The sequence below is a fragment of the Nymphaea colorata genome, chromosome 3 (genome assembly GCF_008831285.2).
Source record: "Nymphaea colorata isolate Beijing-Zhang1983 chromosome 3, ASM883128v2, whole genome shotgun sequence".
Lineage (NCBI taxonomy): Eukaryota > Viridiplantae > Streptophyta > Magnoliopsida > Nymphaeales > Nymphaeaceae > Nymphaea > Nymphaea colorata.
Genome location: NC_045140.1, coordinates 28,323,274 through 28,336,410, shown reverse-complemented (window position 1 = coordinate 28,336,410; position 13,137 = coordinate 28,323,274). Strand labels below are relative to the sequence as shown.

Below are 13,137 nucleotides of genomic sequence, written 5' to 3'. Positions count from 1 at the left end.
GATTTAGTGATTGGGAATTCCCTATCGAGTAGGCAATTTTCCACCATTATTTAAATTAATTTTTGATGTAATTCCAACTTACAAAGGCGCCTTACATATGTTCCAGTTTCTCCAGTTCCTAGCAATATGTTGTCCAAGATTCTTTAGATGAGGCACTATAACATCCCTTACCTGCGCAGGAATGTGCCTTAACAGTAATAGTGGATTCAGTAGATTCTTTTCGTGAAAGAAAACAATTCCTTCTCTTCTATATGCTCCATGTTATAATTGAAAATGTTAATATCGAGCAAGGGTAGGTCCCTTTTATCCTAAAAGCCAAGTGAGCACCGTCCTTGAAACTATATTCCTAGATCTCAGGAAGTACAGAGCAAAACATCTAATAAATTGGAACAGAGAAGTGAACCAAATCAATGAGCAAAACATCTAACCTTCAGCCGCGAGTATGTTCAGTGAAACAGCAATGAAGGCAAACTGTGAAAGTAGGGGAGGGGGCTGTGCTTGGTTAGCGTGGCTGACTTACTTGTTAATCGTCATAGCTTTCAAGTAGGGAATCCAAGTGGTATTGAGGTTGCATCTCCGCTTGCGCCTGGATGATGCCGACCTCCTCTTTTGGTATTTGATTCCTTGTAAATTGAATTCTTAAGGAGTTATATTGGTATTTGATTCCTTGTAAATTGAATTCTTAAGAAGGAGCATAATGATGCAGCTGGTAGGTTGGTAAAAGTCTGGTCACTAATTTGATTCACTCTTCTATTCTTTTTAGACTTCGACAGATGGTACTATCGATTCTATTCTTTTAGGCTTCACTTGAGAAGATGGCAGATGTTACAATAGATTCTATTCTTTTAGACTTCAAAAAGTTGACAGATGTTATTATAGAGTTGGAGTTTGGTAAGTTCACGTAGGTCCTCTAAATCTGAGAAAAAGAGAAAAGAGGAGGCATGGCCCTTTCTCACCATAGTGATGGAGTTTCTCCTGCCGACCTATGATTCTTCGTTTGGAAGTAGTGTGACTTAACCATTCAACAGCGTGGTTTCGGAGCAAGGGTTTTCATTTTGTTTGAGGGTGTAATTGTAATTTTGAATCCAACTAAAAAGTTTTTAATTTGCACCCAAGTGCTCAAATGGTAAAGCACAAAATCTGGCGCTATTTGTAAAACATCCAAATATTGAGGCTATTTTCTCTAAATAATTCTTGAAAAAACAAGTATTTACTAAAGTTATATATCTATGTGGATTTGTATTTCAGTTTACCGTTGATTGTATATCTAATTTAAATTATGGTCACACATCCAACACGGTCGGGTGCTTAGAAAACACATTTGTGTTCTTTTACTTGATTTTTTTTTTAGGGCATAGGAAACATGATGCAACTTTGAGATTCGTATAAGCTTGATTGGATCCTCAAAAGCCCGTGATACACGTTGAACTAGTGGATCATAAGCCTGTGCATGGTTTGACATGGGGCTGACTCAAGCTCGGTCTACATGAAATAGAAACCAAACTCCGTGACGGTTTTATGGTTCAAAGTGAGAAGTGAGATAATGAAACCATTCTGCACATGGATCCTGATTCGAACTTCACGATTAAACCTGATAGTGAACTGAATATCTTAGTTGTCGTTCATTTTAAAAAATACATAGTATATCAATCTTTTGGCGTTTTAGATAACAAAAAAGAGCCAATTAAGGTAACCGGGAGAGTTAAGCAAACTGATTCATGAGAAGGGTTTTAGCAAACTATTTCATTCATGTATGTAACGATGTATGTAACGAGCGTACGTACACCACCTAGGAACCTTCCTATCAATATATAGATGCAGCATGTAGTTAAGACAACAAATAAATAAAAGATATTTTTTATGAGATAATAAGATAACAGCGGTTATAATAAATAACGCTAAATATAATTATAAGATAATGTTTATAAAATAATAAAATATTTATGAATTAATAAGATAATAAACAAATATATAAGATAACATTAAACGTAACTATGAGATAATGTTTATGAGATAATAAAATATTTATGAGATAATGGAATAATGTTATGAGCAGAGTTAAAAAATAAAAAAAAATAATGATCGCTTAAAGAGATATATTATCATAACACACACCTTGAATCTTTAATTTTTTTTGTCTTGTAATTTTTTTATGAATTATAAACATTTTTTTGACTTGTTAAAATGATTCATAAAATTACGTAAACGTTCCTTCAAAACAAAATACGATAGTACGACTACAGAAATTAGGAATTCAAAAAGATCTCTATAAAGTGACTTTTATGCAGAATGCATGGCATTTCCGAGTCCATGTGCGAAGGAGTTAGGGATGTTGTGCGGCGCTTCTTTGGTCTTCCTGATGAAGAAAAAGTCAAGATCAGGTGTGGCCAGGGTGAAGGGAAGGGGGGCGGGCCGCCTAGGCCATGGCCCCACTCCCTACCCGGATCCAGAGGTTGGACTGTCGGCCCGCCCCTGAAGAAAATTTTGGGTCCGCCCCTAGGTGTGGCATCTCCCAATCACTTTTGGCCAATAAATTTATCTCTATTTTGGTTTCTCCTTTGGAGCAGAGAGTGTATCAGACAATTGGAGAAAACTTGACTGGCGGCTGACTTGATAAGCAAGAAGCTATTAATGTATGTGTAAATTGCAATTAATGGTATAGGCTCTCAAATTTTCTTCTTTTGCCACGTTGACTAAAAAATCCATCAACATCTCTCCCCCCTCTTTTCTTTCGTTTTTTTTTGTGAGTTATATTTTATATTTCGTTTTTTGTTTTTGTCTGCGGTTTATTAACTATGACTCCCCAATTTTTGTGATTAGGGGACTTATTATCCCTAAATTTTGCTATACATTCTTATGACTTACAGGTGCGCCTAGTAGGGAGAGGGATAAAAGGACTTTCTTCTCAAGAACCTAAATTTGAATGCAGTTTGGTGAAATTTGGAGCGAAGGAGAGAATGGAGGAAATAAATTTACGCGGGAAGTAAGCCTTAATCTCCTCTTCTCATTTCGCGATGGAAATCCCTTCAATGGCCAAGAAGCCACCGAACGAAGTTTCTTTTAAATGACTTTGTCAATTATTGAGACTCAATGTAGATATGTTTCAGCTTACATTCTCACAAGTGTGACACCCATCGCAGATGGGCAACTCCACTTCTTCACGTCTTTGTTGAATCCTGGGATTCACTAATTAATGCAGGTATTTCCGTCTCTGAGGTGTAGCTCAAATTGAAGCCATGAGATGAGTATATGATGTCCTGTGATATAAACTTAAGGGGTAAAAGTCGTGTGGAAAATTCTAACCATTTGCATTTGCAGAAAAAAAGAAAAAGAAAAAAGTTCTCTGTTCTCATATTCAAACAGCTAACACATGAATACTTCTGCAGGACCGCACCTGTTGAAAGTGGACTTCGGTGAATTTTGCTTGCAGGCCCGAGAAACCTGCAGATTTCAGTCCATTAATCGAGAAGTATATAACTGCAGCAAAAGGCAAGATTTGACATTCAGCAGCGTGCTCTCAGGAGCAATTGCAATTGATTTACTATTTTGATTACTTCAGATCTTGATTTGTTTTACCTTGCAAGAGTTTTTATTGTCCATGACGTACAGAAGTTTCAAAAAACATTCTTCGAAGGGTAGCTTTAGCATTGGGTGGTTCACCATATACCTTTGAAAGTGAAAGAGCTGGAGACACTTTATGGGCAATGCGGTTACATAGTTATCCCGGCTCTACTGAGAAAATGCTGGAAGATGGCGTTGGATGGTAAGTAATCAGAACTATCAAGCATATATTAGTGGTTTTCTGAGTTCGCCATTCCCACGAGTCACTAATGTTTCATTTTGTCTTTCTGTTTCAACAAATCCAGTGGAGCACACACTGACTATGGTACTTCCCAGGTCTCATCACTTACATATAGACATTTTATTTTTTTCTTATTTTCAATAGTGAGTTGTTTGCACTGGATAAGGTCCACGCGAACGTTGGAATGAAGTATTGAAATTGGTTTAACAAGTTGTTGTTCGCCTTTGTAATAAGCAGAAACAACGATGGTACTCCATCATCAGCCTTTTCAGAGATGGATGTGGTTCTGTTGGGGTGGTAGATTTGCGAACGCATAATTCCTATCATATCTTCCCAACATGACCTATTAAAACTGTTTTCTGTCTTTTCTTTTTTGTTCTCTAATGTTTGAGAGGCAGGAAAGAATTCGGTGACAAGTAGTTCGCCAATCTTATGAATTTCGGCAAAGAAAAAAAAAAAAAAAAACAAACAAGTGAGAGGAGAGAGATAAGTGAGAGGCTAGTCAACAAAGCAGGTGGCAGCCAATCCTAGGGCATGGTCGATTAGCTCAATGGTGCAAGATAATAGAAGGAGAAAAAGGTCGTGGAAACATCCTTAATATTGTGCTCCGCTCAAACATGCCATAACAGTTGGTGAGTGAAGAGTGCCAAGTGAAGAACCACCTAGCACATCGTGCACTCCCTCCTGTCCAACATTAAATCTCTCTCTCCCTGTCTCTCACAGTCCCGGCTTAGCCTATAAGTAAGCATGTTAGACTAGCTTGAACCTGGATGTGGGCGGAAATGTGCTCCTGCCTTTGGCCTGGCTCCATGGCCATGGGGCCAACTTGTTCTGTTCCCCAACTCCATATGTGCTGCACGCTTTTCTTCGCATTTTAGTGCCATTTCCTCGTTTAGAATGGCGTATCTGACTCGAAATTTATTAAAATAAAAGTGGAGGGACTGGGGGCCTATAAAAGGGTAAAATCTTGGTGCTAATTTGTAAAATCTGTGTTGTAGTGTAGCCGCCATCGGCACGCTATCTAGTCGTGCGTCCCCACCGGAGGGCGGAAGCTGTGAGTAGGTTTACTGCTTAAAATAGATGTTTCTAGACCACCACTATGCTGATCGTGTGAGTGGTGCTTGCTGGCTGGCTGATCGTGTGAAAAAGACGTGCTGATATATTGATCCTGCGAGAAAGAAGAAACCACCCACTATGCTGATCCATCGTGTGAGGAAGAAGCGCTGGCTGATCAGTTTCTAGAAAGTGCTAAACGTGCAGAAGTGCTGAACGTGCAGATGTGAGAACATAGTAACATTAGGCTCCCTTCCTCCTTTCGTCATGGCTACTGATTTTAAATCCATCCCGATAATCGGTATCTCTCTCTATCTCTGTCTCTCTTTCTGTCCCTCTTCATAAAGGAATCCAGTTTCTGCCTTTTGGGTTTTGTGTTTCTCGCGACGTCTTTGGAATTGGCTCTCAATTAACACGGGAATGTGGAATGACTTGTTTATCTCCATTCTGCTTTTCTAATCATTTTTACTTAGTCCTTTCTCCTTGCGTGGTTTCTACTTCCACTTATCTTGTTTTGAGTAGAAATGGGAGAGGTACCGCATGAATCACGGTTGCCTATAACTACAGATTCAAGCAGCGATGTGGTCAGAAATTTAAACTAGGATAGGCACAAACGTGGAGGGGAAAGAACGATGCACAGGTTAGGAGCGTCAAAAACGAGGTTAGGGAGGGTGCAACGGGTGGACATAATCTACATTTATGAGTTTAGAGTGGAGATGTGAACAGGGAGAATAAGGATAGTTAAATCTGCAGTCTGTTTTGGCTTAATTTTTTCAGTTTTCTTTGGGCAATAGATGCAGGCATTTTAATACCTGAATATCTTCTCATGGTTTGGGAAGTGTCGTATATCTTAATCTTGGGCCTCATGCAAATTTTACGTCCACCGCGCTGTTTAGTATTTTCATGTACTTTTGATAAATCTAACTGCACGTATGAATTTATTTAGGAGCCACCAAAATTAAGACTGTTGAATTGGAAACCCTTATATAAAGTCCAATCTGCAGATGGGTCTTCCGTCACTTGTTTCTTAATTAATACATTTTTAGACATTTAGAAACCATCTATACGATTGGACCCATCAAAAGCAGTCTCAAAATTCTGAAAAGGCTGGATGACCCCAGACAGCCAGCATGTCTAGGACTTTACACGAACACACACTCACCCCTACATTTGTCGTCTTAATTTACTAGATGAATATACACATAAGTATAATATCTAGCCATTATATAAAGTTATGTGTTCAGTGTGAGACGAACAACTCCTGCGGTTTGTAGAAGAATCCTTTACCATGTTTACAGTTGGTTGACTGCTCATGATTTGGTTATGTATATGCAGCACAGCATGATATGTCTTATAAGAAGGCAAAATTTAAGCCATATCGAGTATATGCTATAGACTCAAAGGAAGTTGGAGTTCTTGTATTTGACGTTTGATCTGTCTTATAACATGTAAATGGTTACACCGTATCGAGTATAGATATAAATGAAGTTGGGGTTCTTAGCATTTGAGGGTTAAGTTATCAAGATTATGTTGGGTTCCCAAGCACCTGCATTTTGTTGTCTTGGTTGCACTCTGCATGTCCTATCTGTGTAGTTGGACTGGTGAAATTGAAATTATCAGTATTTGGTATGCATAAGTTCCATTAGATCAAACTGAAAAGTATTCTGTGCTTGGTGGACGGGTTGAATTGTCACCCACTTGTACAACCAGAAACAAACACAGCTGAAATTTTCAGAAAAATTCCACTCTTCTTAGTTGTTACCACTTCAACGGCCATTTTCCTTTAAAGTTGGCACTGTAGGTTTCAACCTTTTTTCCTGAAGACTTCCTTCTGGCACACTATGAGAAAAATTATGTAATGCTCTGCTTAATATTTTTTTCACCTTGTACTTTTCTGCCTCTCCTTTGCTAGATGTTGCACCTCTATTGGCAAAATGTGGTGATCCAAATATGGCTGAAGATTCAGGTGTCTTGGAGGTTGTCAGACAGTTAGACAGGGCTTGCAAGGAGATTGGCTTTTTCTATGTGGTAATTCTCTTTACTCGGTTGCTGTCACCTTTGTCAGAAATGAATTGGTTCTGCCATTTGATGCAAAAAGGCTCCTTTAACTGGGATCCAAGGTGTTGGTGGTGATAACTAATCTTAGTAGTCAAAAATCAACGTTACGAATGCTTGGCTGCCAAAAGATAGTTATCTTCTGAATTTCAAATATTTATTCAGGGAACTTGTGAACCATTTACTGAAGGTCATTGACTTGATAAAAACTGGGGGGTTATCTTTTTGCTAGTATGTGTCTGCTGCTATCGTGTTATCAATATTCTTTCACAACAAACTCTTCAGGAAACAGAGCTTTAGTACTGAGTGGACTCTGAGTAAAGAAACTGGGAACAAGATTGAATGAATTGAATCAGATCTTTATGCCAATGATGTTGTGCAGAAAGCTGTTTTCTTTCTAACCTGTTGATTCTTCTTGTCCAGAAAGGTCATGGCATTCCTGACTCTATTTACAAAGGGGTTAGGGATGCAACAAGGAGCTTCTTTGATCTTCCTTATACAGAGAAACTCAGCATCAAAATGTCATCTTCAACTGGATTCAGGTATGTGTCTCCCATCTTATATGCACTGAGTTCATTAGTTGGCTATAAATTGTGGTGTTTTTTGTTTCTCCTTGGATCAGAGGATATCAGAGAGTTGGAGAAAACATAACACAGGGAAGACCTGATATGCATGAAGCAATTGACGTATGTCTTGGATAGCATCTCTGTTTTTCTTCTCTTATACACACAGATATATATATATATATATATATATATATATATATTCTTGCTAACTTCTCTTGGAACAGAGTTACAAGGTTATGGAACCTGGTACTTATGGAGAACTTGGTGCAGTCATGGAAGGACCAAATCTCTGGTAATGTTTATATCAATGTTATAAAAGGCGTAGCGTATCGAGTATCGGTTGGGCTGACCTATACGCCGTATTGTAACGTATCTTAAACATACCGTAATGTGTCGTAAAATTAATTTTTTATTTTTTAAAAAATATAAAAAAATATAAAATCAAAAAAATCTGAAAAAACAAGAAAAAATCAAGAAAAATGTATTTAAAGGAACATTCATGTATATGAAGTATGAAGTATGAACAACACATTAAGAAATCAAACATTCAAAATAACATGATAAGTAAAAATAACTTTTAACTTATCTTTGGGATTCACCCTTGTACACCACTGCCATGCAGGGTCCGACATTATATCTTCACAAAACAAGTAAAAACATACAATTAACTGTAGGAAATAAGAGAAATGAACGATTCAACGGTGAAAATGAAAATTTTTTTACCTTCTTGGTGTTAGAAACAAAAAAACCCTCTTTCTCCAAGCTTCTCACCGTTCCCACTACGAGAAAGCTTATACACAAACTACTAGAGTCTCCCAAATCGATGAATCCTTAGTGATTTTTGATGAAAATGGGCAAAATCTCTCCCTCCCACGTCTCTTGCAGCATTTAGAAATAAGAAATGAGAGAGAGAAGAGTGCTTGTCTTTAGAACATAATGCAAAAAGGGGTCCTCGGGCCCCTTTTTAATTTTTTCCCTGTATCGTACGATACAGGCGATACGCGAGCGTATCGCGTATCGCAAGTGTAACGTATAGGTTTCTTCGACCTATACGATACGTATCGTACGAGACAGATAACATTGGATTATATAACTTTTCCTATAAGCTGTAAAGTTTGCTTGCATTTGCATACTTGGGGAGGGGAAAAGTGTTTAGTGCCATGGGAAGAGAGATGTTTTAGTTTATAGTCCTGCTACTGCAATGCCATCAAAGATAGGAACATGTCATCCACGTTTTTGGTTCAATCCTGGAATTCATCCAGTTATTGATATGGATATTTTTATGTCCATGGTGATCCACAGCTCAAATTAAATTCATCAAATGAGTACTTGAAGTCCTGAAACATCACAAGAAAGGAAAGCAATGATGTGAAATTGCCGCATTCCCATATGCAAAGAACAAATTAGTTATCATATCTTTAAACTATTCATCATAGCAACTTTTGTGATTTTTTGTGTTATCATGCCTATTAGCAACTCTTGAGTGGTCAATTACTGTTTCATTTACCTCATTTTTGCAGGAAAGTTATGTTTGCAAATCAACTTTGGAAACCTTTTTATTTTTTGTGAATTTTATCTGCAGGCCTGAGAATCCCTCAGATTTCCGACCATTAATTGAAGGGTATATAAATGCTGTAAAAGGCAAGATGTCAATGTTCAGCAGCATGTGGCCTGCGTGCATGGAATGGATTTACTATTTTGAAAAATAATACTTCAGATTTTTCAGCTGTTTTACTTTGTACTATTATCCATGACGTACAGAACTTTCAAAAAACCTTCTGCGGGGAATAGCTTTAGCATTGGGTGGTTCTCCATATGCATTTGAAGGTAAAATAGCTGGAGACACTTTTTGGGGAATGCGCCTAATTGGTTATCCTGGCTCTGCTGAGGAAATGCAAGATGATGGTGTTGGATGGTAAATATTAAGAACAATGAAGTATATATTGCTTTTATGATCTCCTGTCCCACTAATGTTTCACCCTGTTTTTCTCTGTCGACAAATTCAGTGGAGCACATACCGACTATGGTAGTTTCCTGGTCTCATCACTTCAGAGATTGATATTTTTTTGTCCTACTTAGTCACAGCTATTTAATCATTTTCTTGGAATATAGGTTTACTGACTTTGGTAAATCAAGATGATGATATCACTGCGTTACAGGTAATTTTCATCCTTGAGTTCTGAAGATATTTCTTACTCTAAAGATTATGCTTTTCCATCCAGACATCCATATGTTTTAGATGGTTAGTCTACTTAATGGTGCCAACAGGGGTACCACTCATCTGGTAAGAAGTATCATAAACATCAACAAGGTAGAAAGGTGTCATGATACAAATCTCATGAGTGGGCATCTATTAACGCAGGAAAGAGAGCTTAGTATGTTCCATAATGATAACTGGGGCCTGGGGCCCTTACACTAATGCATTTGCAAATCGGATAGGTGATTTATTTTCATGATCTGTTATGCAACAATTACTTGTTTTGGGTCTCAGCTAGATGGTTTCAGTTTGATATATAGCTTGTAATTCTTAATGAAATGGAAGTCAAGCATCAACCCTTGGTCATCCATCTCCATTTCTAGGATGATCTTTTATCAACAAATCAGCAGATTTATATTGTTGAAGGTTTAGTTTCAAAATTATAGGATACAGCACCTTATATCGTTTCCCTTTTCGTTTCTTTTTTATTGAGTGCTTAGAAGGAGCAACTTATAGAGCTGACATTAACATTTTAAGAAGAAAAAACTTCGATGATCATTCAGCGAAATTGTCCAATGAATGACCCATGTCCTATACTGCTTTAGTTCTTTAAAGGTAATTTCACTTAGTTCTGTTATAGGTAAAGAACCGATCTGGTGAATGGATATGGGCCTTTCCTGTCCCTGGAACATTTGTCTGCAACATAGGAGATATGCTAAAGGTTTGCCTCAATCTTCCTGCTTAATCATTCTGCAATGTATATGGACCTGATCTGACTTCTGGTTGATTGAAACCCTTTTCTATTCTCAGGCCTATTCAAACGGTTTATATGAGACCACATTGCATAGAGTGACCAATAACAGCTCCAAGTATCGGGTTTCCATAGCATTTTTCTATGAGGTTAGTACTTCAACTTTGATCAGTGTCCAACAATTCAAATACACTGTGTTGGTAGAACTTGCCTTCAAGTATTTAAACTGTCATTGTCCACAAGGATTTTGGGCGCTTAGCTATCTAGGTTCAATTAAATCAGTCGAGCCAAAACATGTTGTTAGCTTCATATCAACCATGTTTGTGTATGGATGCATGGCCAGAGCTGAATCTGCAGCCACCATGTCAGGTGTAAAAAGCAAGAAGCTTGACCTCGATGCATCGACAGAACATGCATAGGTCTCAATTTCGACTTATCATGTAGGTTGAATCGTATAAAAATGACAGAGGACTTAAGTATCTTTTGTCCTTGTTGGCGGTTACGTTCTTTGAAAGGTTGCCCATGGTAGTGGTACATAATTTGATTGACTGGTGAGCTTTGACTTTCACTTTCAGCCAAACTTTGACACAGCTGTAGAACCTTTCGATTTCTGCAAGGAGAAGACTGGTCGGGTTGCAATATTTGAGCCAAAGATGTATGGGGAGCATCTAGTCCGTAAGGTTCTTACAAATTTTGTGTCGGAGGATTGAGATTCTGATCTCTGTGTTACAAGTGATTACTATGTGTATTGTAAGTGGAAACAATGCTGGTGCTTCATCTTAGCCCTTTGAGAGATGGGCTATCCCAATGTTGTAGCTCTAAGAAGGTACAAGGTTAGGAGCCTTGTCCTTATCTATCCGAACATAATGTATTCGAACTTGTTATGTCCATTTCTTGTTTTATTTTGCGAGCGAGAGAGAGAGAGAGAGAGTCGTGATTCACGCTGGACACAAAGTTGACGTTTAAGTTGGCTGATCCTGTGCTAGCCCATCAAACGTTGGGTAGTGTTCGGTCAGACAGAGTTTAACCTATGCCCACTAATAAACATATTAGGGTAGCTGCTGGAGTCTAGGTATGCACAGATATTATGTCAATTCGTCAATTTCCAAGGGCCTGTTTTTAGCTTACCTCCACCATTAACTTGCAAACTGTGTCATCTTATGCTTCACATCAGCGTTTCATTTTGGAGCCATTTCATTGTTAGGGGAGTCTCTGGTCACTCTGCTCTGCAACTAGGGCTGGGTGCCAAACTGGCCCGATGCTAGACAAAGCCCGCCTCGAGCAGGCTTGATCTTGTTGGCAGCTCAAGGTTGACCTGCTTAATTATCAGGCTGGGTCTGACTGTCATCTTAACGCCCATCGATTACCCAGTTTGATGATGTCCACTCTTATTTAAAGTCCTTGATATATTTTTTTAATACCTTAAAAACCTTCTGCGACACATCAAGAGTTTCTAATGGAGTACTCAACGAAGCAACAAAAAGTTTCTAAAGAAAATCATTGGTAAAACACCAAGAGTTTCTAAGGAAATCGGCTGCCCAAAATAGGTGATGTGTACACCCTTGTTCACAAAAATTTGTGCATGGTGGTGTGCAATGACCAAAATACCTTTATTATTGAAAGTTTGAAAAAACATTTTAGAAAGATCAAAAAAGGTTACCAAAAAGGTTAACAGGTGCGATGTAACCCCCTTTTTCCCTTCCGCACAGTTTTCTCTCCCTGAAAAGTTGGAGAGTCCCAAATCCCCCTCTCCCTCTCTTTTCTTCATTTCCCTCCCACTTTCCACTCTTCCCTCCTCCTCCCCCTATCACCTGTTAATCCATCTCAGCCGGTTGAGATTGCTTCGTGCTTAGGCATCCTCCTTCCGCCACCACCTACGCAACATATTGTCCCCAAAAAATACCTTCAACTTACTTACTGATAGTAAAATCAGACATGGATGACTGTAGTTGCTTCTCATAAGCACAGGCACATCGTTGAATGTTGTATTACTGAAATCTGGATTACAAAAATTCATTGAACTTCCCATAAGCTCTTATGATGCGCAGCCAAAAGCATGTTGTATTACTGTAAGGTTTTCCTTTCTTTTCCAGTCCAGTAATTTTTTGGTAGAAATGTTAGATTGGATTCTCTTGGAGGCGAGTCAGTTGAGAAGATGACCTGAAAATGGATGTGTTCTGTTATATTTATTTCCCTTGTAAAATGTGTTCATCCGATTGGGAGCTGATGGACCGCCGCGTCTTGCATAGATTCAGGTTTAAGCATTGTGTTTCTGGTGGTCCTCGCATTCTGAAGTCTGGTTGCGATGAGATGGCTGAACTATTAGTCTTAGTTTTACGCTGTGCTAGAGAAATATAAATTTGGGGATTATTTAGTTTCTAACGTAAATTACGCCCCCAACTTCTAAGGACCACACTTGCATCAGGCGTGTTGCATGCAGAGGCTTTTTCCGCAACTAGTGTGCCCAGTAGATAAACAATCCAACGTCAAGTAGGGGAGTTGCTAATTCTATCTAATTAACCGTGATGCGGCACACACCCAATTCACATTTGCCCAACAGAACTGCATATTGTATTATGAATTGATTAATGTTATATTAGGATTTATGAGTCGTGGAATTTATCTGTTTGAGGAACTATTTTGGATCACATTGGCTCCTTAATAAATTTTTACAAACGTTTTATACATGTTGGATTCTTCATTAGCAACACTA

General features: G+C 38.4%; 1 protein-coding gene across 1 annotated transcript; it reads left to right on the top strand.

Moving 5' to 3' along the window:
- Positions 1-4,812: 4,812 nt before the first annotated feature.
- LOC116249695 (2-oxoglutarate-dependent dioxygenase 33-like) lies at positions 4,813-11,326 on the top strand. Its single transcript, XM_031622903.2, has 12 exons — positions 4,813-5,156; positions 6,768-6,883; positions 7,334-7,452; positions 7,533-7,596; positions 7,701-7,768; positions 9,059-9,117; positions 9,238-9,391; positions 9,483-9,502; positions 9,589-9,635; positions 10,314-10,394; positions 10,484-10,573; positions 11,000-11,326. The coding sequence occupies exons 1-12, from the start codon at positions 5,123-5,125 to the stop codon at positions 11,132-11,134; spliced, it is 987 nt and encodes a 328-aa protein (XP_031478763.1). The 5' UTR covers positions 4,813-5,122; the 3' UTR covers positions 11,135-11,326.
- Positions 11,327-13,137: the final 1,811 nt, after the last annotated feature.